Raw genomic sequence first — 25,597 nt, forward strand, 5'->3', positions numbered from 1 at the left:
CACATTTTCAAAGAAATTATAATAATAAAACAATGAAAATAATCATATATGTAGCTTTTCCACATTCTGTAACATCCATTGATTTTAAGGTAGGCCCATGAAGTTAATTGATTAACTGATCTCATGGTCTGATTTTAAAAGGTGTGACTAAAATAAGTTCCCTGACTCAGTGGCCCTGCCCTGTCCCATTGACAGCTGGTATTGACTCCTGGGGGCCATTTCCCCCGAAGTGGCAAGAAAGTGGGAGAAATCCCCCAAACCAGCTGCCTCCTTAGCGCATGCAAGAAGAAAAGTGGGGAGGGGAAGCTGCAGTTGCCTGATCAAGTGGGCAAGACAAGAGTGAGCTGATGCACTTTTCCCAACTGACCTGATTTTTTGTAAGAAAATAACTGAGGATGGAGCGCTTTCCACACCGACTTTGGACTGAAGAGCAGCACACAGATCTTTTGGTAGAGCAAGCATGGGGAATTTCTCTTCGTTGTAGGCTGAATGTATTTTTGGAGAATCTCTCTGGGGTTGCACATGAGTGCTTGGCAGGGCTGGAAATTCCAAGAAACCCATTTTAACCTAAAACTTTAAAATGTAGCATTTATTCATATGCAGAATCAGCCAGCAATTTAATTGTCTCTAATCTCACTATTCAATGGATCTAACAGGGGTTTACACCCTAAAGGCGTTAAGGGTGCTGTGTCCTACGCAGAAGCATTACTCTCAGCTATGGTGGCTAGGACTTAGAAGAAATGTTTCTGTCTAAATATGTAAAGGATTATACTCTAAAAGGATAATGCATAGATTGATTCTGATGCACACTTCTGCTTTTTTAGATACTGTGAAGCCATCCGGTATTTCTCTGCAGGCACCTGCCGAATTACCCTTAGCTGTCAGCACTTCTCTGCCATCTGTACAAGCTGAACCATCACTACCTCCTCCATATCAGTTAATTAACATCCCACCATTAGAGTCTGCCTCTAGCCAAGATGATCTACAAGATTACCTGTTATTGGTCAACTGTCAGAGCAAGAAGCCTGAACCAGCAAGGTAAATATTTTATATTTTATATAAAGGGATTTTAGCAAAAAGTCTAGTGCTAGAAGTCTAACTCTCCCCCCTCCCCCAACACACACATTTTTACAGGGGGATTTCAGTTTGAACAGTTTTTGTTGTAAAACCCTTCAGTGCATCTTGGAGTGGGAAGGGCTCTCCCTCCCTTTGCAATGACATTTGATGCTCTATCAATCCTGGACAGCCATTATGTTGTGCTACTATATTATTTTCCCTTCAAGGTCACAATCCAGTAAATGGATGTGCTTATAAACCAATTCATTTCAAGGGGCTTAAGTGCATGCCACTCTGTGGATTGTGAACCATATGGTATGGTCAAGGTGCTGGTACAATATGAAAATGCAAACTATTTGTTGATCTTATTTTAAAAACAACATTTTTAATCAGTGATTTTATCAAGAGGGGTCTAAGTTTTCCTGCAAAGACTTTATATTCACAGAAAAATGTAAGCTGTACAGAGTTTTAATACTGGGATGGCATATAAAAACTTTAAATAAATAAAATAAAAATAATGTATATTACTAATCTTTCTCAATTTTCATCATGTACTTTAAAACCAGTTCTTACATTATCTCAGAAGAAGGGGAGGAGTATTTACTGCTGGAGGATTTTGAAAGTAAAAAAGTTCCATTGCAGTGAGTTTAATGAGAAAGGTTTGGGATCTGTGTTCAGCTTTTCACTTCAAAACTCTAACTTGTGTGAAACAATCTCTCCCTCTGTGTGTGTGTGTGTATGTGTGTGTGCAGCATGTTGTGTTGTGGATTTTAATAAGCAATGCAAAATAATTACTACTTGATGTATCCAAATATATAATGAAGGTGTGGTTTGAATCATGGAGTTGCCTGTTGACTTTTGCGGGGGTAGCTGTATTTTATGATTTAAAAGGAACCAATGAACAGTTTTGCTATTTTCTACAACTGAAGGCTGCAATCAGTGCCCATCCTTTGTTGTTTGTGTTTGAACGTTTTGCTTCTTCCCAAAGAAAAACTCAAGAGTTGGTCATCCCCAGTCAAACAACAGAACACCATGCTATTCATATTATGTTAAAAGACGAGGGTTTCACCTTTCAAGCTTCATTAAATATAGAGATATTTTCACTTTTTGTTGCATTCTAACTGCATGTTGTGTGAGGCAAATAGGGCTGCTATTTAAAAAATAAACACATTCTCTCCATCTAGAACATACCAGTTTTATAGATAGTTAGCCTCCCAAATTCAAATTAATACTCATGTAGCAAAGTTAGGGATAATCTACTTTGGAGATGAATTTGAAGAAAATTTGTTGCTCCTGCCAATGAGGGCTTCTCTTTTCAACACAAAAATAATTGATGAAATGGCTAATGAGTGTATTATATTTTTTAAAAGCTCTATTAGTAATTTTGGGTTAAAAAAACAAAAATGTTTTATGAACATTTAGTCATACTAGCATGTTCCAAATTGTTGCTAGCCTATCAGAAGAATGAATTAATTCACATGTTCACTATTAGAAAAACTTGCAAATATTAATTCAGGAGGTGGTCATCTGCTTCATCTTCCACCTGGTTGACTTTGACCCACCAAGTTCATTGCCCCTGTAGAACCTTGAAATGTTTAAGAGTGGAGGCAACACCTTAGCAGTGCAATGCAGAAGTACAGCATATCACTAAGGTAACAATTCTTTGGATCCTAAAATGAGAAAAAGCTGCCCTACACACTCACTCTCTCACTCCTATAATGCTGTGCTTTATAACACAGGAATCCCTACTTCTAGGCCAAGAGTCTATTTCATATCTTACAGCTTCATGACAGTAATTCACCTAAAATGAAAACCATTGTACCACAGTGTTTTGAGTCACTATTTTCTGCTTCTTATTTTGCAGATTATGTATTCTGTAAGAGCTTGGACATGCTAATTTTTCTTTTCTTTTCCATTCTCACGTTTAGGTCACAGGCTGATGCAGCCAAAAATGCCTCCTCTGAAACAGACTGCAATGATAACGTGCCTTCTCATAAAACTTCTGCGCAATCACTGAACAAGCATGCAGTGAATGGATTTTTTCAACAGCAAAGCATATATGACTCTCCCCCACCAAGGGCTGCCTCAGTGTCAGTAGATGGAAGCCTTTATAATTTACCAAGAAGTTATTCACAGGATGTTTTACCGAAGGCATCTCCTTCTGGGATGGATGCAGATGGAGAGCAACACATTTTCAGTACCCCATCTGCTACATCTCTGGATGCACAGATGAGGCATTTCTCAATTAGTTACGACATTCCCCCAACGCCAGGAAGTACATACCAGATTCCACGAACTTTTCCAGAAGGATCATTGGCTCAAAGTTCAAAACTAGAGATAATCCCAGATATTCCTCCACCTCGGCCACCCAAACCTCATTATTCTTCAGACCGCTCCCCTGTGGAGGGCTGTAGCATCTCCCGCACTGCCTCAGACACTGATGGTAGTTATTGCATCCCTACAGGGGGCATGCCCCCATCACGCAGCAACACAATTTCCACCATGGATCTGAATATTTTTCGTAAAGGTTGGTATTCTTTTATCTTAACACAGATTTCATTTTAACTTAATTGCAACTAAGGCTGGCTTGCTGGCACCCTTCAGGTGTGTGGAAGTATAGTTCTCATAATTCCTGACTGTTAGCTTAACTGGCTAGGGCTGGTGGCGGTGATTGTCAAGTGTGGTCATAAGGTTCCCACTTCATTTACTCATAAGAAGCTATCTCAACTTCTTAATAGGAGATTTTTAGTAGCTCAAGATTTCATAGTTTAGGGGAAAAACTCTTTCAGATAGGCCAGTTTCTCTTCTTCATTGTTAAGAACTGAAGACTTTCCATATAGGAGGTGCTTTGTTTGCTTATTATATTTATATCCTACCTTTTATTCCTACAAGGGAAAAACATCTTTTCCTCCCACAGAGCAGCACTAGGCTCTGATTTGATGCATGTGCTCCTGCTATAAACACACATTATAAAACATACATGATCTTTTACACTCCTGTACATTTTTCCCAATTACAATGCTATGTACTGGTGTGCAGTGGTGGATTGTGCTATAACCGCAGCAGATGTCATGTTACATTCATTAATGTGTGCTCTCAGAGCCACAGTTGTGTTTTTTAAAAATACTAGTACAACACTGCCTCACTGAAATAGGAGCTCCACCTTAAAAACTGCATATTTTGAAAGTCTACATTGTGCAGTGAAAAGTTGCATCTTTATACTTTTTCTAAAGGTCAAGAGAATGGGAACCAATTTAAGTTCTTGAGGGACTTATTTCCATAGTTTGTGAGCAACACACAAGAAATTGTTTTTGTGTATGTCTGATGAATGGACCTCTGCAGCTTAATGACTTCTAGAAAGGGGCCTCTTCTGTAGATACTAGTATTTGGGCTTGTTAATAGGATGGCAGGTGGTCCCTTAGATTAGTTGTAAGTTTTAAGGTTCAAGAGTGGCCTACTGACATATTCAGAGTTAGCATAGAAGACATTTTCCATTTTGTCTAGTTGCATATAATTGTGTATTCTTCTGCCACTGGCATGGTTGGAAGTTAGGAAAACAATGCTTGCTTTCTTCCCCTTTAGATATTGGCTCTCAAGACTGCTATTTTATTCCACGAACGTTTCTAAATGACAGATCAAGCTCACTAGAAGGCTTTCATAACCACTTTGTAAGTATGATTTTGATTTTCAGCATTAGCATCATAGTGACGCAAAATATTTATTCTTTATTTCTTTATCTATGGAACTAGAGCAAAGACTGTGAAATAGATTGGCACAGAATTGCTTTCCCAACTCGGTGCCTATTGCTCAACTATTGCCCCCATCATCTCCCATCAGCACAGCAATTGGCTATGCTGGCTAGGGATGATGAAAATTATAGTCCACATCTGGAAGGCACCAGGTTGGGAAAGGCTGCTCTAAGATAAGAAGTGGGTTAGCTCACTCTTTCTCATAAAGGGTAGTCAAGATAGAAGGCTTGGGTGTGAGTAGAGTGATGGGATAGGCCTGAGGATATAGTATGCTGCCAAATTCCTATCATACCACCTACCTGCTTAAAAGATGTATATATTTTGCAGTCGGTTACTACATTTAGGAAAGAATATAGGGGGCACAAGAATATTCTGGTTGTGCAGATGAAATGCCAAGTGGGATGGAGCTTTCTCTCTAAAGCAGGGGTAGAGGAGATGCACAGATGTATTAGAACTAATCTGATGCCTTGCAAAAAGAAATGCATGTTAAGTCTACTTGGGAAGGAAACAATGGTTGGTGGCCTTCTATTTAGAATTTTCAGTTTGCATTTTAAAAAATGTTTTTCTGTTTCTAGAAAAACAAAAGCTTGTTGACTGTGGGAAGTGTTTCAAGTGAAGAACTGGATGAAAATTATGTACCCATGAACCCAAACTCTCCCCCTCGGCAGCATTCTAGCAGTTTTACTGAACCTATCCAAGAAATGAACTATGTACCTATGACTCCTGGTACTTTTGACTTTTCCCTGTTTGGAATGCAAGTCCCTCCACCAGCACACATGGGCTTTAGGTCTAGTCCAAAGACTCCTCCCAGAAGACCAGTCCCTGTTGCAGAATGTGAACCACCACCTGTGGATAGGAATCTTAAGCCAGACAGGAAAGGTAAGCAGTGATGATGCTCTGCTACTTGCTGAGTGTTTGGTGATCTATAGTACATTTGTTCCCTCCATGTTAGCAATTAAAGAACTAATGTGAATCATCTACAGTTACCTTAAAAATGCATGTATAGATGCACACGTATGACCATGTTGGATAGTGAAGATGGTTGTCATGCAGGGAATTCCAAAGTAATTCAAAGATTATGCTGCTACCAAAACAGGCAGAATAATTGTGAATGGTTTAGAAACTGTGTTCTTACTCCTGTACAGAACACAGTCTAGAAACACAAGTTTTCATTATTTTTTTCTACACTACCCAATAGCTGAAGCCCTCAGGGTACGTCATAACAATAAAAACCATATCCTGCCCTTTTCTTCTTGTGAGGGACCCAAGGCAGCTTACACAGTCCTCCTGAGTGATAAAGTACAATATAAAAGTTTAAAACTACAGTATAAAATAAAAACAAAAACCTGTTCTAACAAATTTTGGTAAGAATAGCAAAAGTGAACCTTCAAAAATTATGTATCTGTGATACCCAAGCCCCTTACATTCCTTAATTTTTAACTTAGAAGATGCTAATGCTGTAAATATTTCATTAACTAGAAAAAATGTAGTTTTACTTTTTCTAGCAGATCACTCTTTCCCATTTTCCATTATCTAAAATTTTGCAGATATAAACAACCTTTTGACAACTGACAGTAGTGCCTTCCAGGTGTTGTTCTACAACTCCCACCTTCCTTGGTAGTAGGACCCTGTTACCTGGGTGGAGGTTGTCATCAAACACCTTTGAGAGGTACCAGGTTGGAGAAGACTATTTGTCTGCTCTGTCTGTTTAATATAGCTATTCATATGTTCATGTCTCTTTTGGGGGCCAAATAGTTTGCTTTTATAATGCGCTTGGTGCTATGTACCTTCCTTTCCCCATAAATGTGGAAGCACACACAACCCTTTCAAAGCTTTGAACATAATGGAATTTGCATGGGTCAGCATAATACACTGTTGAATTTTTGGGTTGGATCCAGTCTTGTGCTCAGTTGAGTTCTGCTAGGCTGCAGAAAGAGGGCAGGACAACAGTTCTTTGTATTTTTCCCTGGAAATCTGCTGCAGAGGTGGGCTCCCCAGAATAGCACAGGAGGAGGCCCTTGGGGGTGCTTGAAAAGGGAATACTGGAGAAAGTTGCTGACCTACCCCATTTCTCCAGCAGGAAACTGCTGCTGGATTCTGGATCCCTTTGTGAATGGAAGGAAGCCTTCCGTTCATGGAGGGACAACTCTGGATCCAACCTATTGTTTATAAATACTGAGACAGGTTAGGAGTTTTTTTCGTTCAGAAAAGACACCAAATACTTGAACATGTTCTGTATACATATCAGAAATGAATATCATTTCAATAATGTTTTTGAAAGCATTCTGCAATGAATTATGTATTTGTAGCAATTGTGCTTTGTTGCTGTTCTAATCTTTTCAAAGCTTGCATGTGTTGGTGATGGTACCTTGGAAGCAGCATTGCTAGCAAACTGGGATTCAGCGTGGGAAATGCCTGTCTTTTTTTCAATGCTACTTGGTCCTATTTGTATAAATAAAAAGAGCTTTCATCCATTCAAATTATTATATAAATCCTGATAGTTAACCTGCCCTATTTTCCCATTGGCTTGTCTGTTGGGAATGAAGAAAAAGAAATGAATTGTAATCACAGGTAGAGTGTGGCCTCAGAGATGATGTTTGAAGTAAAGATCTCCTATATTTTTGAGCATCAGGGCAATTTGTTAGTTTCTAATCTGGTGCCTTCCTGATGAGTTGGACTACGACTTCATCACCCCAAGCCTCTATGGTCAATGTGAATGCTGTCTGGGGATGCTGCAAGTTGTAGTTTAATGAATGTGAAGGACATGAGGAAGGCTGCTTCATATTGTTGCCCTTTTTCTTCAATACAGCTGTGGTGTTAGGCTGCAGAAACCAATACTAAGGTGTAGGCCACTAATACAGAAAACTAACAGATGGCAAAATATAATTGGAAAATCATGTCTAAGAAAATCTAATGTATTCCAAAATCAAATTGTAATTTCTAAGGATCCTGAGTTTTCTAGCACATAGGGAATGATTGCAAATGATGCAAAGTTTGACAGAACTCTGCACTTAGAAAAGAACCTACTGGAGAAAAACAGTTAGTGCAATGTCATATAAAATGTACACAACTCAAAAAGCCAATGAAAAGCTATTTTCAGAGTTGTTATTTGCATTTGCCTTGTGTGCCTCTCTTTGAGGTTGTGTTAAACAAGGATGCAGCAAGTGCTTTTGTTAATATACCTGTTCCTATCAAGGTAATAGCTTGCCATTTCAAAAGCAGTGATAAATTATGTCACTGTGACACTATTAAGTTCTTTTATTCGCAGTAGCTGTCTGTTATTATGACTTGGTTCTCTCCACATGTCTCAGACTATAACTCCCATCATCCCTGGCTCCAGGCTGGCTGTGTCTGGTGGAAGTTGCAGTTCAAAGGATCAGAGGAGCACTGGGTTGGGCATGCTGCCCTAAAGTTATAAAACACATTTCGAATCATAAGAGAAGTTAACTTAAGGAAATTGATGGAAGGGAAACATCTTGTACTGCCACCAGCCATCTGTACTCCTGGTCACCAAAGCTTTCTCTAGAAGGTTGGGGTCCCTCCTTATGTGGGATGTGGCAGAATGGCTGTTAGAGCCATGGTAAATTGCCCAAAATGGAGAACACTCTTTCTGTGAACTGGCTTAAGGGTGCAGTCCTGTGCAGTATAGCCAGCTTGGGAATGTGTGAAGTTATAATCTTTTTTTTTTTTTTGGCTGTCTAATATAGGATTGCACCCTAAGTTATCTCATTTTAGAATCAAAGTCTATAACTTTTTAAATAGGAGAAGTTGTTTAGAATTATTATAGTATTGTTGCTATAGATTTGGGAAGGGCCTGTTGTAAGTGGGTGAATTCCTGACTTAACAGTAGTTTACACTGTGTTTGTTACAGTCAATCCTATCTGTAACTACTCAGAAGTAATTCTCATTGTGTTTAATGGGACTTACTCTCAGGTGGGGAGGTAAAAGATTGCAGGTTTTATAGGAATCAAGTTTTTCCTGTGGCTGCAAATGATGTTGCTCTTCCTGTGTTAAATAGCCAGCACTTGCTTGGTAATCAATAGGATGTTGTTTATTTATGTAACATTTATATTCTGTTCCCTAGTCCCCAATAGGCCTTCAAGGCAGCTCATATTTTAGACTACTGAAACTGAATAAACTAGCCATTCCCACTAGCCAACTAGCCATTTTTGAGGTCAACAGAGACTGGGAGAGGTTTACCCCCACCAGTAGTATTTACACATTTACTCTGCCGTACCACATAAGATAGTGACAACCATCCATTGCTGCAGGTCAACATTAACTAATGCTCACTGTTGGTACATTTCCAGATAGGAAACAGTTTGTTAGGGATTCCACAGAGGGACAATATGTGTCCATGCTCAAAGCATGTAGATTGCACTCACCTGGGGTACCCACCACCATCCACCAAGCGCAACCTTCTAGTAATAATGCATGCAACATAATACACAAGGATCTCTATATTATTTTTGTGTTGTTTTCTTCAAGGAGGTGTGATTCATGAAGTGGCTCTAAGCTTAGCATGCCAAGGAAATGGCCCACAGTCCACAAGACTGCAAGCACATTGGCTTCTATGGGAAAGAACAGCCTGTATTGCTCTCAGGGATTCATGTAACCAGGAAGTGACCATAGTGTGTTTATGTAACCATCACTCTTGTACAGAACAGTGGAAATAGCTACCCCAGTATACTTTAGTTATTACAATATTTATAGACCACCCTATAATAGATTTTTGGGACAGGTCAAAAATAAATGCATAGAATTCGAATAGCAATAAATATAGAACTCATAGCATGAAAAAGTACCTTTAAAAGTCCTAGAATAAAGCAGAAACACACATCTTACAACTTAAAGCTAAAATGGAAATAAAAGGTTGGGAAAATAAAAGGCCTTCATCTGGCACAAAAATGAGATCAGATTAGTTGTTTGGTAAGCCTCTTTTAGTCTATGTTGTAAGCTCTATGTTGTAAGCCGCCCCGAGGCTTCGGCGAATGGGGCGGCATAAAAATGTTTTAATAAATAAATAGATAGATAGATAGATAGATAGATAGATAGATAGATAGATAGTCAGCCTTCAGGCAGAACTCTGTTATTGAACGGCCCTTTTCCATAGCCATGCACTGCATTCACTTGGTACATATGGAGAACAGTCCTGAGCCATGAAGAGCTTTAAAGATTAAAAAACAGCACCTTGAATATAGATTTGGCTGCTTAAATGCAAACATTAGCTGCAAAGATTCGAGACTCACTGTTGAGCATTTCACGACCCAACAGATCTCTTTTCTGGAGGATGGAAGGGTATGAATTCAGTCTGTACTTTTCAGTGTCAGAGGGTAAGAAGGTTTACCTAAAATAAATAAAAGAAGATTTCCAAAATAGAAAAAGAAAAAAGAAAAGAAAAATAAGCATAGACTACAGGCAACTTAAAAACCAATAGTATTAAAATAAAGTTTTATATTTATATTTATTTATACGTGTATTTATAGGCTACCTATAACTGCCGAAGCCTTCCTGGGAGGAGAGTAGAGAGTAGAGGTGGCTAGTTTAGTAGAGATATTATCATGTAAGCAAGTTTTTACATAGACTAGATACAAGTATCCTATGCCCATTCTTTTCATTCTATAATCCATCGCTCCACAGCTTTTAATACACGGGAGACATATTTCTCTGGACTAGAATTGCAAACAATCACTAAAATAATTTGCTTAGTCAAGCTGCTGGAACAGTGGACAGGTATTCTTCTCACTGCTAAAGAATAATATTTACTATGTCTAGATTGTGTCCTTTATGTCAAATTCTCCCTTTTGCCCAATCATTCAGGATTTGTACCAGGTTTTTGGAGTGGTGATACTTCTGGAGCCCTCTGCAGTTGTTAGCTATAGTGCAGGCTCCACTGGGGAATTCTCATGCATCTATTTACTCTTGCAGCATTTTGTTCCTATCCACATATTAACAGAGAAGGGAGATCAGTGTATCAGGCCTCTTTCCCATTCTTATTGGCTTAAGGTGGTGGATGCATCCAAAAAGTCACTTAACTTTTCAGGGTACACTTTAACCCCACCTAGCGTGCACCAGTTCAGTCACTTTGAAAATAACTACAGTATTCCTCTTGTCCATATTGTAAGTAGCAAGATTATTTTGACAAATAACCAATGGTACCCAGCAGTGTCCCAGCACTAGTGCTAATAATGTTGCATTAGTACAAACTAACACTTGTACAACATAACTTTTGCAGTGTGAAAAAGTGGTAATTTGCTGCTTTCTCCAGTTGTGCTAGTTGCACAAGTATTGTTTTATGTTAGTGCAATGTTATTAGCATGAGCACTTGGACACCATTGGGTTCTACCCTACATTATGTTTGTTGATGGCAATCCCTCCATTATACCCATGTCGCTTTCTTCAAGCCAGGTCCTGCATGCCTTCTGAGCACTATGCTTACATCTTAGCATGAGCTTTAGCTACACTGCAAACTTTTCTGCCGGTTGCTTGCTTTTGCTTCTAAATGTCATCTTTCTGTAAGGGGCTTAGCAACTGGCTTATAGGCTTCCATTTTTTCCAATTATATAAATACTTTCAACCTTTATTAAGAAAGATTCTTCTTTTTACCAATCAGGTCAGAGCCCTAAAATTTTAAGACCTAAGCCACATGGTTTAGAGCGAACAGATTCACAAACCATAGGTGACTTTACTACAAGAAGAAAGGGTATGTACATCAGCACTGCATGTTCCATGAGGCTCTGTGTGAAAACATTTTCTAGAAGTGAAATCTTTGTAAGACATCATCATTGCTACTGTTATCTTCTTGGTTCACGTTACTTGCTAGAACAGTATGCTTGCTGTAGAAAAAACTTGTCTGAACTGCCATGTATCCAGTCAACTATTATCTCTCCTTATTACATAATTATATGTATAATGGTTTGCATTCAGGTGTATTTTACCTGCCTACAAATTATTTTGTCCATTATCCTCATACAGAAGGCTTGAAAACGTATGCCTTTTGATACAACAGACTGCTCTTCATGAGACATTTATTTCATGGATTTATAAAGGGTTCTTCTATTTTCATTTTTGGAAGAACATGCATTTCTCATGGGTTTTTTTCCTGGAGTTTTAAATTTCTCTCCCTTTCCTTATGTTTTATTTTTTTCCTCAGTTCTTCTATGGTGTAGTGGAATTGCAAAACCACATAACCATTTTCTACTCCTTCTTAGCACTCTTGGAAAGAACTCTGTACTCTCCTCATTTTATAAAATGCCATGAAAGTGGCTGGAAAACACAGGAGAAGCCCTGGAGGAAGAGGAGGAGATCATGAAAAGGCTCTCCAGACTTCCATGAGTGAAGGACCACAAGCACACAATAAATGCATCATGTAGATAAAGAAGGAAAAGACTGATACTTAGAAGAAATTTTAAATATTAGAATAGGTTTTTAAAAAAGGAAAGAAAGCAGTTTATGTTAAGCCTTTAGAAGCTGGTGAATCCTGCACTATTACAGGAAACTGAAGCGTATCTTTAGTTAGAAATATTCTATGGCAATGTCTACAAACACTAATTTAAAAAAAATCAGACCCAGGAAAAGGTAACCTTTAATTTTTTTTTCTTTGCGATGTCCCACTACCATCTTTAGGTTCCATCTTAATAGTAGTGTATTCTATGAATTTTCATTTATCACAAATGAGTGTTTACAATTTCTGTGTAGTTCATCTTTGTTTAAAAACACACATTGTACATTTATATACACAATTGATTCACTGGCCTTCTTAAGCCATTTACATGTGATTTCAAAATAATTTTAAAGTATTTCTGTTCTAGATCATCTGCTGATCTAGAATTACTGTGAATAACTTAAATGCGTTTAAATGGGCATCCTGGGAAGATCTGCCATTTCAGGCTGTTTTGAACACCAAGTACCTTGAGGCAATGATTGGGTTGGTATCATCAGGAAACGAAGAGAGGCCATGCTAGTTTTTCTTCCCACCCTGTGAGTGCCAGTTGCATGCCACCTAATTTCCATAATTACCTGTGCAGAGCACAGGTTGCCATGTCCTCTGAACTTGGCATATCAAAATGTGACTAATACCACTGAGAATGTGGTTACAGAACTAGAAATCCCAGTTGCAGAAAATAGATACATACAGCCTAATGAGTTTGGTTTCTGGGGTATCTTGACTGGTAGTGAAATGTCATTCTAGATGCAAAGTTTCAACACTGGAATTGCTCCTTGAGAAACTGAAGTGGTTACTAAAAAACTGATTTGGATACTGCCCAAAAGGCCTTCTTCATTCAAAAGAACTTAACAATGAAATACAAGCTGGAGTGGTTAATATATTCTCCAACAACTAGTTGTATTTACTGCTTTGTTGCAAGCTCTTTTCAACATTGTCCATGATAACATTTTCTAATAATGGGTTGGATCACTACTGTGGAACACCCCCCCCCACCCCGCCGAAATCCAAAAGGAAGAGAACTGGGAAGATCATAGAACAGCTTTGCTTACAAATTTCTTGATGCAGTAAGATTTAACATTGGATTTACACCTGGAGGTACAGATAAAAAAGAGCCAGAGTACTGGAGGCATGCTGTTGCAGTTGAGGGCATACTGGGAGAATGTGGAGTGGCTTTCAAGGAAGGCAAGGAAATGTTTGGTTCACCACATAATAGGAATTTTCTTAGCTTATAGAACTCATTGCCAAGTTTGATCCATTTCTTGCCAACTGTATAAAACATTATAGAAATAGTGATCTAGGAAGCCTGCAAACTGTCTGCAACAATAGGTGATTAAGTCATTGGGCTTATGGCTAAACAGTAAATCTGTTTTGAATAATTTGAGACAAGCAGGGAAAATCATATTATGATATAAGATTTATAATAACCTGAAGATGGTTTTCCCATTAAATGCTTTCTATCTTTCCTTGAATTAGAATAATGTATTGGTGAAGAAAGTATGACTAACAAAGTGTTGGATTATCTGAACAATGACTTCAGTACTGACTTCAGCAAATGCAGAGATTAGTCATATGATAGTAGAACTAACGCAGCAGGTAGATATAATGGCATGCAGCAGAAATTTCTACAAAAATAAGTATGCTGTATATATTCCATACACTGACCATTTTGCTAAATCTTCTTGGTCATGTTACACCTGATTGCTTTCAAAAATACTATTTAATATTGCAGAACAAATGCACACTTTCTTCTCAATGTCTACTAAATCCTGGGCATTATTCAAACTATTCTTAGGTTCACAGTACCAAAAAGTTTGTCTGACACTAGGTGGGAAGCACTTGCAAAGACTACTGCAATAGCTATGAATTATAATTCAGTTATTGATGCTTCTAGTCATAGTCACACTAGTAACAGTGAAGAAGATTATACAAGAATAGAAAATCCATCTTCTGGAGAAACTAGAAGAATTGGAGTTTGAGCTCCTGTAAGAATTTTGGAATTGTTTGGTAAATCAGTTCCACAAAACCAGTAAGACCCTAGTTATTCACAGATTTGCCTTAGCACATGTGCAGAGTGTTACACATCACACTCTGTCCCTTTGTGAAAAAACCAGAGGTTTAATAAAATAAAACTCAAAGTGAAAGGCAACTGTCTGATGTAGACTACCAAGTGTGTATTAAAAAAAAAAACAGAATGAAAAGCAAGCAACTTAATGATGGTGGTGTACCTTATGCTGGTGTACCTTAAAAAGGTTTCCCTGGGAGACAAATTCCACATAAAATCCTTTATTCCACCTGAAGTCAACTTGAAGAAAAGAGCCAACCTGTATGATAATGGTGCACAAAGCTTTACTTTTTTATTGGTTTAGAAGCCTAAGAACAGTTGTATGAAGTTGTAATTCTTCTGATAAAGGTCTAGCCTGATGACATTTATTTCTTTATACACATGGAATAAAGAACTTCCATGTGTATATATAGCAAAATTATTCAGATAAAGGTCTAGATAGGACTAGAATCTATATCAGCTCATCCTCCACGATAAGATGCAGTGGACTTTCCCTAATATAAAAGTAATATTGTAGCAATTTTTGAGTCTAAGTGTAACAAACTGCTTAGCATTTTCACAGCTGTACTGGATGACTGTGGGCATCAGTGCTGTAAGAAAAGCAGTCTGCACTAAGCATTATGCCCCCCCCCCAAAAAGCTTCATAGTGCATTTTTTAATGTCCTCATCTATGACTTTATTAAAATTAGCTGATCTGTATAATAGCCTATCCTTCACATTAAAGTGTTTAATTTCATACATGCTGCTAAGTAGGAAATCATAAAATAATCTTCATTTAGAAGAATACAGTCATAGGATTACCATAAAAGCAAATGGTATTTTATAATGCAAATAAAGCTTTTTGCAAGAAGTATGTTTTATATAGCCTTTTAATTGCATCTTCGCCTATACATATAGGCAAATGGAATTGTTTACCATTTATTTTTTCATTATACTTTCTATTAAAATGTAATACAGCTTTTTTCTCTTTATTATTGTACAAGGCCTTGGAATCTTGACACGACTTAGGGCCTCAGTGTGTCTCGATTTGGTTCTAGTTATTGCTAGATTAAATAATTACACCTTTGATCCCCAAGTGTTTAATAACCTAACTATGAAATTAAAGTATTGTCACTTGAAGCGGCTTTCAGTGTAGAGCCATTTCCCTAGGCAACAGATCTGATGCAATAATCAGGGATTGGGCATAAATTCTTTCCATTTCTTCAGGGGAGGTGCCCCACAAAACCAGTGCAGCTTCTTAGAACAGAAAAGGCTTTAAGCTGTGCTCTTTCTTTAGCATACATGGAAAGACACTTAAAATAATTGGACTCTACATTTGTAACAGAAGACAAATTAATCTGAAGAGTCAATATTGGTACAAATTCTACCCCTTTTCTTCCTCCTACGTCAGTCTTCACTATTTTAATGTCCTGAAGTTATGTTCAACTACAAGTCCCATCTTCACTGGCAAGTATCATTGGCAGTGTTGGGCAGGGAGATAAAAATATGGAGGAGATTCCAGGTGTACTTATACATTGGATAAATCAACTGAAATCAATATGGTCAAGCTATGACTATCTTGTGTTCCATTTATTTCAATAGGTTTGCTGAAAGGTTGACTAATACTGCCTTCTTATACATGACTACTCAGGCAAACCCTATTGAGTTGGTGGAGGTTTGAGCCAAGTTAAGTGTGTATAGAATTATAGCCTAAAATTGGGACCAACCCATGGTCTTAAGTAAGTTCTCTATTTAAAAAAAATAAATGTCCTGTGTGAAATTATTTCTTCATTGAACTATAATAGGAATTACACTTGTATTGTAACAGCTTCTTTTGAATAAGTGTAGCCTCCTTTCAAATCTTACTTCTTTTTTTATATAGTAAAACCAGCTCCGCTAGAAATAAAACCTTTACCTGAATGGGAAGAACTGCCAGCTCCAGTTAGATCTCCCATCACCAGAAGTTTTACACGAGAGTAAGTCTTTAGTCCTTCTGTATTCATACTATATTCATGTCCATTTCAATATTGGCTGTTGTGAATGTGTAAGAGTGCACCAGTAGACATATCTACTTAGACGTTTTATGCTTTGTTCAGTTTTAAATTATTTTATGGATTGTACTCCATTTGGGGAGCTTCCACTAAGAATGGTATATAAAGTTTTAAATAAAGAAATATTGTGATTTTTTTAAATTTTAGTTTATTTTATGGTTCCTGCTTGTGAGCTGCTTTGAGCTTGTATAAGGAAAGGTGCTGTAGAAATATTTTAATTAAACTTGAGTAACATTGCTCCAGTTTCATGTTTTAAAAAGAATTTATCTCAACTCAGTTCCTCCAGGTTTCCTTTGTCTCCCCGACCAGATTCAGTTCATAGCACAACTTCAAGCAGTGACTCACATGACAGTGATGAGAATTATGTACCCATGAATCCAAATCAGTCCAGTGATGATCTGGTATGTTGTTTTGCATGTTAAATATTATTTCATGTGTTACTCTCCTAAAAACCATGTCACACTGAGTTCTCTAGACTGTGAGATAATTACCTGGTTTGCACATAACAGTAATGCTGAATTCTAAGTTGCTATGATGTGTGAAGCAGACCTTGCTACCAAAGCATGTGTTGTTGCTATGTGTGAACTGGAACTGCTGCATTGGATTTATGGGTGGTTCTGCCAGATAACAGGCAAGATTGTGTGTATTTCTTTTAAAAGAGCCACTCTTAAGTGCCAATACTACAGTGCTGCAAAGGTATTTTGATTGGAGGAAGGGAGTAGATGAAGGAGGAGGGAATCAGGCAACTTAGGATTTATGAAAACAAACCATGGTATGTTTGATTATTTGACAATCTCTTGGTGAGACAACAAACCATGGCTTAAATATGTGTGAACATGGTCAATGATGGCCATACTGATTTATTTTCTACAATTTTCAAGGCTATTTCTACAATAAGGACACTTAGTTAAGTAAAATTTAAAGCTTGGGACAGTGTCTAGCACTGCTCATGTATTAGCAAAATGCACCTGTACTGCAACAGGAAGGTAGTGGATCCTTAAGGAAATTCAGACAAACTGAAACATTGATTTTTGTTTGGTTTTATTGTTTTTAGTGTATTACTGTAAGCAGCAGCCTAGAATATCCACCGGGATTAGCGGGCAGCATACAAAATAAAAAATAAAAAAAAAATAAAAATATTTTTTCCAGAATAGTCCTTTTTTTCAGAAAGGAGTTTTGCTTATCAATCTTTTCTGGAAAGCTTGTTTCCAGGGCTGTAGGAAGTGATAGCTTTGCAGTATGCTAGAGGTGGGTCCCACTAGTACAACAGAAATAGGGGGAATACAGTGGCAATGTAGAATATTGCCCTTGTAAATGATGGGATTATGTTGTATGTTCCTGGTATATCTATGTTGCCCTTTTCGTACTTTATTTAAACGTAAAACTAGGTATACTTTATCATACCAATGGTCTTGGTAGTCCTCAGGTGTTCCACATAGTGGCTACAAAGTTGCATATGGCAAGGACAAGGACGGAGCATCAGTGTTTTTGGACTACAACTTTTATTGTCCCTGACCACTGGTCATGCTGGCTAGAGCTGATGGAAAGTGCATTCCAACATTTGGAAGACCAGTTTCCTCAAACATGGCCTGTGGAAAGACCACAGGAAGGACATGAAGTCAATAGCCCTCTTCCATTATTCTGCCATTATTTCTCAGTAATTGGTGTACAGAGGCATACGGACTCAATTTTGGAGATAGCTTATCTGCCAGTCTGATAGTATTAGTCTCTGTGAAGTCATCTACGTACTTCCCTTTAAAGCTTCCTGTGTTGGTGGCAATCACCACTTCTTGTAGAAGTGAATTTCACTGTTTAAGTCCATGGTGTTTCAAGAAATACTTAAATTTGTGTGTCTTGGATATCTCACTATTAGCTTCTTTAGTAACTCCAGGTTCTAGTTCTACAAGAAAAGAAGAAAACGTTTCCCTTTTAATTTCCTGTACACCGTTCATATTTGTATAAACCTGTCATGTCCCCACATTATATACTTTGTTTTTTAAATTGTAAAATTTTTGTGAAAATGTATATCAAATTTGAGCTTGACCTCAAATGCCCCCCATATTTTAAGCCTTAATGCTAATTAAAGGCAGAGCTGACTTGAAAATATTACTTGCTTTTTCAGGGCGTATTACAAAATGAGATCACTAGATCAGTTTCTAGTGCAGTGTTCAAGAATACATTACATTAAAGTTGTTGCTCTGTGGGTTTTTAACTGTTCCCTACTACAATTTTAGGTTTTGTTTGGCAGCAGCAGTCTTGATGGAGGAAGCAGCCCAATGGTAAAACCTAAAGGTGATAAACAAGTGGAGTATTTAGATCTGGATTTAGATTCTGGAAAATCTACCCCTCCTCGGAAGGTAAATAAAATTACGCTGCTATGCACTCATGGTATACATGGTACTCAAAAGATAATTTTTAATAATGAACCATGCCAGTATTTTTATGAGTTGAGAAAAAGGAGAGTTAATAAAACATACACAACTTAGCCAAAATTTGTGTATGTCTTTTATGTTTATAAAAATGAAATTACAAAATGTGGTGGTGGGATGACCTTTTTTCACAGTTAATTGTTACGAGAAGTCACATGTGTTCTAAAACTGTGAGTTCAATCGAAATAGCCACACATGAAAGGATCCTCTCATAGTTGGGTGGTGAACCTGTCATACATAGGTAGTTGCACTCCTGTCCTGCTCATGAGCTGGGACTTGTTAAGGAAATGTGTCCCTTAATAGTTTTTGAATGCCGCACTACTGTGGCACATCATAACTAAAGTAGCCTTAAAAGCTAAATGCCCTTTGGCTCCTGCCAATGAATCAAAGTGTTATCTCATTCATACACCAGTTAAAACTTGCAGCCAGTGATCTAGAGTATCAACAAAATAGAGAACGATGAACTGTCAATGTCACCTTGTCCAGTGTTGTCCATTTTGGTAGTAAATATGTGTGTATTTGTTTATTTAATATCCCATTGTTCTGCCGCATATAATGTTCAAGGCAGCAAATAATAATACAATGCAAGATAAATAATGAATATAATTCAAACAGAAAAGCAAATCAATTACAATGCTCACCAGTAGAAGGAAGGAAGGAAGGAAGGAAGGAAGGAAGGAAGGAAGGAAGGAAGGAACAGCATCCAGTGGTTACTACCTGATTCAGCAAGTATCAATTCAAAACAATAAAAAGACACATTACTTGATTATCCATGGCGCTTAGGCTACAATCCAGTACCCACATACCTGGAAATAAGTCCCATTGAACTCATAGACTTGTATTGCTCTACCTCATTATTACATCTTTTCTTTTCCAGAAAAAGAGCAGTGGTTCAGGCAGCAGTGTGGCTGATGAGAGAGTTGATTATGTTGTGGTTGACCAACAAAAAACACTAGCACTGAAAAGTACACGGGAAGCTTGGACTGATGGGAGACAATCTACAGAATCTGAAACACCAACAAAAAGTGTAAAATGAAAAAAAGAATCCAATCATCATCATCCTGTTTCAATTATTATAAAAAGAGCTGCATTTACAATAGCAGTTGATTGAAGAGTTCTGGACAATTCTTCAGTGATTCCCCCCACCATACCTTCTCCTTCAAATATATAAAAATCAGATGAGGAAAAAAAAAAGACATCCTTGGCATTTGGGTGATTCATACCATGTAAAATTATGTGTAAAATAATATTGCTTAGGTCCCAGAAAACATTTTGAAGTGAGGTTAATACATCTGTAGTATTACAATATTTTATGCACTTTTGTCATATTAAAATGTTGGTTCAGCTCTCCCCAGCTAATGTACTTTTAACACCTGTCCTCCCTCACACACCCCGACACTACTATATAACTTTCAAGGAAGTAAGCTACTTGTATAATATTAAAATTAAGGTCTGAAGTGCATTTTACTAGCTCAAACATAAATTAGCAAGGAGTAGTTTCACAAAGTTAATCTACTTGAAATGTCAAGAGATGATTTGTTAAATACTTATGTTTTATATTTAATACATGCGAAGAATATTTGGAATTCTACAGGTTACTTTCCTAACATAAATGGCTGTGAGTTAGTAATAATATACATTAATGGTTTTAGGATCTACCCTTCTGTCTTATACAATAGCACACTAATAGAGGAGACTCGTTATTGTATTTTCATTGACGATCATATTTGTTGTTCTGTGAACAAAGATTCTGCAGGGAAGGATCTTTGTGCTAAAGAATGAAACACCATGTAATCTCCATATCACTGTTGCTGTGTAGTAATGAGTGATCTTACACTTAATTTGCAAACCATAATTTTTACATTAGTTACAGAAGGTAGAGTCTTTAACATCAGGTACGTATCCTAGCACTGTGGTGCTAACACACTTATCAGGTTTAAACAATGCATTTTTAGTTTTCTACTGCTACCAAGCTTCAGTATTGGTTTTTAGTATGAAAATTAATAAGACAGTTTGACAGTCACTGTTTGTAGTACTAGAAGATACTGTGATTTTTAAAAAAATAGATTACAATTCAAATGGAAATACTATGTCTTGATGTCATAGTGCTCTTCTAATAATTCTTATGCCTAGTTTCCTGCTTGGCCTTATATTTAAATTCCTATGCAACAGATATCTTTTAACATCTTTTTTTAAAGGAAGATCTATACTGAAGTGAGTTTATGTGGTTTTTAAGTACTTCCCCAGGTACAGAATTCATATTGAGTACTTTGATATATTGATTCACGATCCCAAATAGTAGATTTACCTAAATTGAAAACCAAATTTAGTAGGAAGGAAAAAATGTAGTTTTCTTTCAAGTACACCTGAATAAATGTATTAGTTGTCTAATGATGGAAAAATCTATTATTTCATTCTTACAAGGTTATACTAAAGTGAACTTACTGTCCTTCATACTTCCTAAATATTGAATAAATTTAGAAAAGCTGGCCTTAATATTGTGCCTAATTTACTGTTTTCCCACTCCTTCCTTCCTCAACAGTATGTAAATTGTCTTTATTCCTAACAAGGTTTCTTTTTAAATTAGAAATATTTTGATGTTTTGAATTTTTTTTAAAAAACTAAACATGTTGCATTTTGAGAAGAATTTTAAATAAATTCAAGTTCTGTTTTTGATGTGTGCAAGTTGTTGATTGAAAACAGCAAAGCTCTTGAATTTCCAAACTCTGATGTAATTTTTATGTAGGTTCTTATGGTTGGCTATCTCAAAAGCATGGGTCCTGGGTGATTTGTTAACCACCCCATACATTCACTGTGTTCTCATATTATCACAATTCAGGGAAATGAGCCAACATGCATGGGAGTAATTAACACACCACCATGGTTTATTAACCCCCTTCATGCTGTGTGAACCCCGTCTCTGTGAGTACATGACTACTGTGGCAACATGATAAGCCACACTCGAGAGGTAAGGATGGATTGTCATTGAACTGTGGGTTGCTGTTGAAATGTGGGTTATTGAGTTATCTGAACCCAGACAAAATAACAAATGATTCCTACCCAAAACGTTGTATCCTGTTTTATTGCCCTACTTTAACATTATCCACTCTGCTTTTAATTCCCAACAATAGCATACTTTCATGTATTTAAAATGAGAAAATATTTTTCCCCATTATATGCTCCTCATAAGTACACAAGCACATCTGCATGTGCAATGGAGCTTCCCCCCTTTTTCTGAAAGCAGCTTCTGTTTTCAACCTTCCCTTTTCATGCAGTTTCAAAGGTAGCCTTGTGGGTATGGAGTGGAGATGTTGCTATTCCATGGGTGGGGAAAACCTAGTTATAGATGTGCCATCTGGTGTGTATACCACTGCTTCATTTTTTTACCCAGTTAGAGGTGGGTATGATAATAAAGGGAGAAGCAAAGTATTTATATATGCAAATAAACCACACTAATGTTTTTCTGCCATATTTTAAAAGCAGTGGTTTGCATCCAGAGAGCCAGTATGGTGTAGTAGAGTGTTGAGATTCAGGAAATCCAGTTCTAGTTCCTTCGCTTGGTCATGGCGTTCACTGTATGACTTTGGACCAGCCACTGACTCTCAGTCTAACCTACCAAACCGGATCATTGTGAGGATAACATGGAGAGAAGGAAGACCATGTAAGCCACCTTGGATGCCTTGCAAGAGGGGAAAAGGCCAAGGTATAAATATAGCGTGATGGTGATGGTGATGATGACTGTTGACTTTTTATAAAAGAAATAGCAGAGGAATGCAACAGAGATTCACTGCTGGAGGAAGAGGGCTATGGTGATTTTCACTGATACCTCATGCACATTTCAGTTCCAATTTTCCTTTATATTGTCAGTACAAACAGAAGAGGTTGAGTTTTCATAATAGAAGCAGGAACATTATGTACATAATCTTGAATGTGTGACTATTACAATAGGAATATAAGTAGCAGCTAGCTCTTATCATGCTTTGTTTTGCCTTTTCATCCACTTTTAAATGTAACAATTAAAAATTGCTGCAAACTGTATATAGCTCTAATACTGAACAAAGGCCTTGTATAATTCGAATCCTTATGAGTGCTTTGTTGATGACTTCATGGCGAGTGATAAAAATTTTATGTAGAACAGAATATATTGAATATTTTTTATAACAACTGGATACATGCTTAATCATTCACAAGGCTGACACAACACCCAGTTAATTCTGTCACCATGCTAAAATAAATGATGGTGTGGCACCTTACTCCTCTTTTCTCATAGCATACACTCAGCCAAACTGGTTTCTATAACTTAATGCCCAGATGCTTATTCCAATGGGCCAGATAAGCCTTTTCATTGTTCAAACACCTAATAAAGACAACTGTGAACTCCTAAAGGTGAAAAGGAAGCAACATACCCATTTGTTATACTTCCACTTAATAGTTTTATACCTTTGCATGCTATTTTAATGTTGACACAAACTATTGATATAGTTCCATATAAATAGCTACTGAGATGAATTTTCTTGCCCCTTTAAAGATGTGATTGGATTTTAATAGTCCATTTAGCTGAGTAAATCAAGACCTGCAAGATTAGCAGAAGGTTTCTTGCTGCATTATGAGATTTATCTCATTAAACTTTCAAACCTAGCTATTACTTAAGTATATGCACAGTTCTTACTCCTTCATGTTACTGTACATCTTCAGAAATCTGACCAAACCAACTGTTGGAATTTAGGTCCTGTCATTAGGGACCAGGAGGTCCTCACAGACCTACAATGTTAAGATTTGCTTCTATATGTATTTAGTTAAAACCTGCTAAATATTATATGCATTATATGAATCTGTTATGTAGCTATTTCTTGTTTTCACTTATCTCAAACATAGGAAACTGATTTTCAGATTAGTTTATCTGGATGGTATATTTCTTCAGTTATTCATCTTTCCAGGGAAATCTTTAACAGTTTAAAGTTGACTGAGCTAGAATTATTTTTGTAATGCCTCAAAAATAGTTCCAAAATGCCACAAACATGGAAAGAGAAGATGTTGCTAAAAACCTATTTCCCCCCCTTGCTGGGAAACGTACCCCTTCCTGAGGGGTACGTTTCTAAGCTCTCCCCCCCCCCCCCCGGCTCTTTGCGAATGGGGCGGCATAGAAATGTTTTAAATAAAATATACTACAAGTGCCAAATAACTATTTGCTAGTAATGGAAATGCAGCATTTAAAAATGACACAGAACAAGATGAAAAGACAAGGCTTACTTTTTCATCTCTAAAAATGGCTCTGTGGGTGTTACGGTTGACCTGGAGTAGCCTATTCAGCCAGACCATACCAATTCCATCTCATCCAAGAGGAAAAAGCATCCCTTCTGCAATTAGTTCAGTATCTCTGCTAAAGCTAAAGGCCAGATCATCTTGAGGTTGGCATTGCAATGCAGATCCCTCCAAGTTGGCAAACTGTTGACTAGTAAATTGTCCAAGTGCCTAAGCAGTGCGGAATCATCTCAAGTTCATTTCAAAGCTAAGGATGAATTATTACCAGACAGTCAAAAAACAAGGGATTATTCTGGTCTCTCTACTAGGCAAAGGGAAAGGGGTCAAAAGAGATATACTCTGCTGGGAAAGGATGTTGGGTGTCTTTCTCTCTTGGCACTGGTGCTAACAGCAGCTTTCCTGGGAAGCAGGGGAGCTTGCAGTCACTAGAGATGACAGTACAGGTATTGGTTTCTCTAGGGAGGGAAGATCTGGCACAGACGAGATTGTCACCACAGAAACTGAATCTTCCGCTAGCTAGACTGTTTGCTGTTTATCATTTGCCATTTAATTGTCCCTTTAAACTGCTTATTCTTTTGTGCTCTGAATGTCAATACGTTTTTCCACATTGTGTTTTTTTTCATGAATTCCTTAGAAAACATTTACCCTGCTGTAATGTGTTTTCACTAAAACCAGGATGGTATACTTAGGAGGAGAAAGGGGAGAAGCTCATAAGGGGGCACATGACAGTACTGGTCCTGCTAACACTGGTTTGACAAGCATGTTGGTTGCATACAACATGCTGAGCAAAACAAATGCTCTCCTAAGGACACAAGGAGGTTGCAAACAGTGGCTATGCAAGAGACTAGTGGAATCCTTGGTCAGTCATTCCCAAGGAACTGAGAATACCTGGGACTAAGGCAGGTTTGTTTTACTTTTGGTGGTGGCAGCTAGCATCAGTTGGCTCTGCAGCCCTAGGCTTTGCACCTGTACCCGGGATATCTGCAGGTGCCAGGTCACCACAGTTAGATCTTGACTGGAAAGTCCTTCCACTTGTGTTTGGAAATGGTATCATCCATTCTGTTTGACTTAATGTCATGCATTTATTTAGTAAGTTTAACAAGTATGTTACTTTTTAAATTACATCTCTTTTATAGAATACATGTGCTTCAAAGAGAGTGACTTTTTGGCACTAGTGACTTTTGACACTAAACAGAAACTTTGCAGGCAACTGTTTCTTCCTCTCTCCTTCCTTTAACATAACATAAAAGTAGTAACATGACAAGGCCTGTACCTGATTAAGACACCTACTTCTAGGGTTGCCATCCTTATGAGCCAGACTTTTGACCTTCCTGAGCCTATGAGACAAAGGCTCTCCAGAACTCTCTGCCAGAATGACTGTGCATTATCATCAGTTTATGGGTCATCATCTTCACCAACCATCATTCTTTCATCTTCTCAGATAAGGGAGCTCTCATCTGAGTCTGGACAAACACATAGCTAAATCAGGCATTGTCTTCATTCTAAGGGCTTCATTCTAAGCCCATAAATACTGGGCTACTGGAGATGTGAACATGTTCCTT

The 25,597-nt window shown here is 37.6% G+C and overlaps 1 protein-coding gene across 6 annotated transcripts in view; it reads left to right on the forward strand.

The window, feature by feature from the left end:
* The window catches only part of GAB1 (GRB2 associated binding protein 1), an 86,508-nt gene extending 65,059 nt beyond the window's left edge, over window positions 1-21,449 (forward strand). For 2 of the 6 annotated variants that reach the window (XM_044430681.1, XM_044430680.1), the window contains exons 3-12: window positions 825-1,038; window positions 1,623-1,697; window positions 2,985-3,583; window positions 4,639-4,724; window positions 5,381-5,684; window positions 11,419-11,508; window positions 16,176-16,269; window positions 16,622-16,745; window positions 18,579-18,701; window positions 19,651-21,449. In XM_044430681.1, coding sequence (XP_044286616.1) covers window positions 825-1,038; window positions 1,623-1,697; window positions 2,985-3,583; window positions 4,639-4,724; window positions 5,381-5,684; window positions 11,419-11,508; window positions 16,176-16,269; window positions 16,622-16,745; window positions 18,579-18,701; window positions 19,651-19,809 — 1,868 coding nt within the window. In that variant the 3' untranslated portion in view covers window positions 19,810-21,449. The remainder of the gene's footprint in view (window positions 1-824; window positions 1,039-1,622; window positions 1,698-2,984; window positions 3,584-4,638; window positions 4,725-5,380; window positions 5,685-11,418; window positions 11,509-16,175; window positions 16,270-16,621; window positions 16,746-18,578; window positions 18,702-19,650) is intronic. The other 4 variants (XM_044430683.1, XM_044430682.1, XM_044430685.1 and 1 more) reach the window with 2 other exon arrangements.
* The last annotated feature ends 4,148 nt before the right edge of the window (window positions 21,450-25,597 follow it).

Source organism: Varanus komodoensis, unplaced genomic scaffold, assembly GCF_004798865.1.
Source record: "Varanus komodoensis strain SLA01 unplaced genomic scaffold, ASM479886v1 scaffold21, whole genome shotgun sequence".
In the NCBI taxonomy this organism is placed as follows: Eukaryota; Metazoa; Chordata; class Lepidosauria; order Squamata; family Varanidae; genus Varanus; species Varanus komodoensis.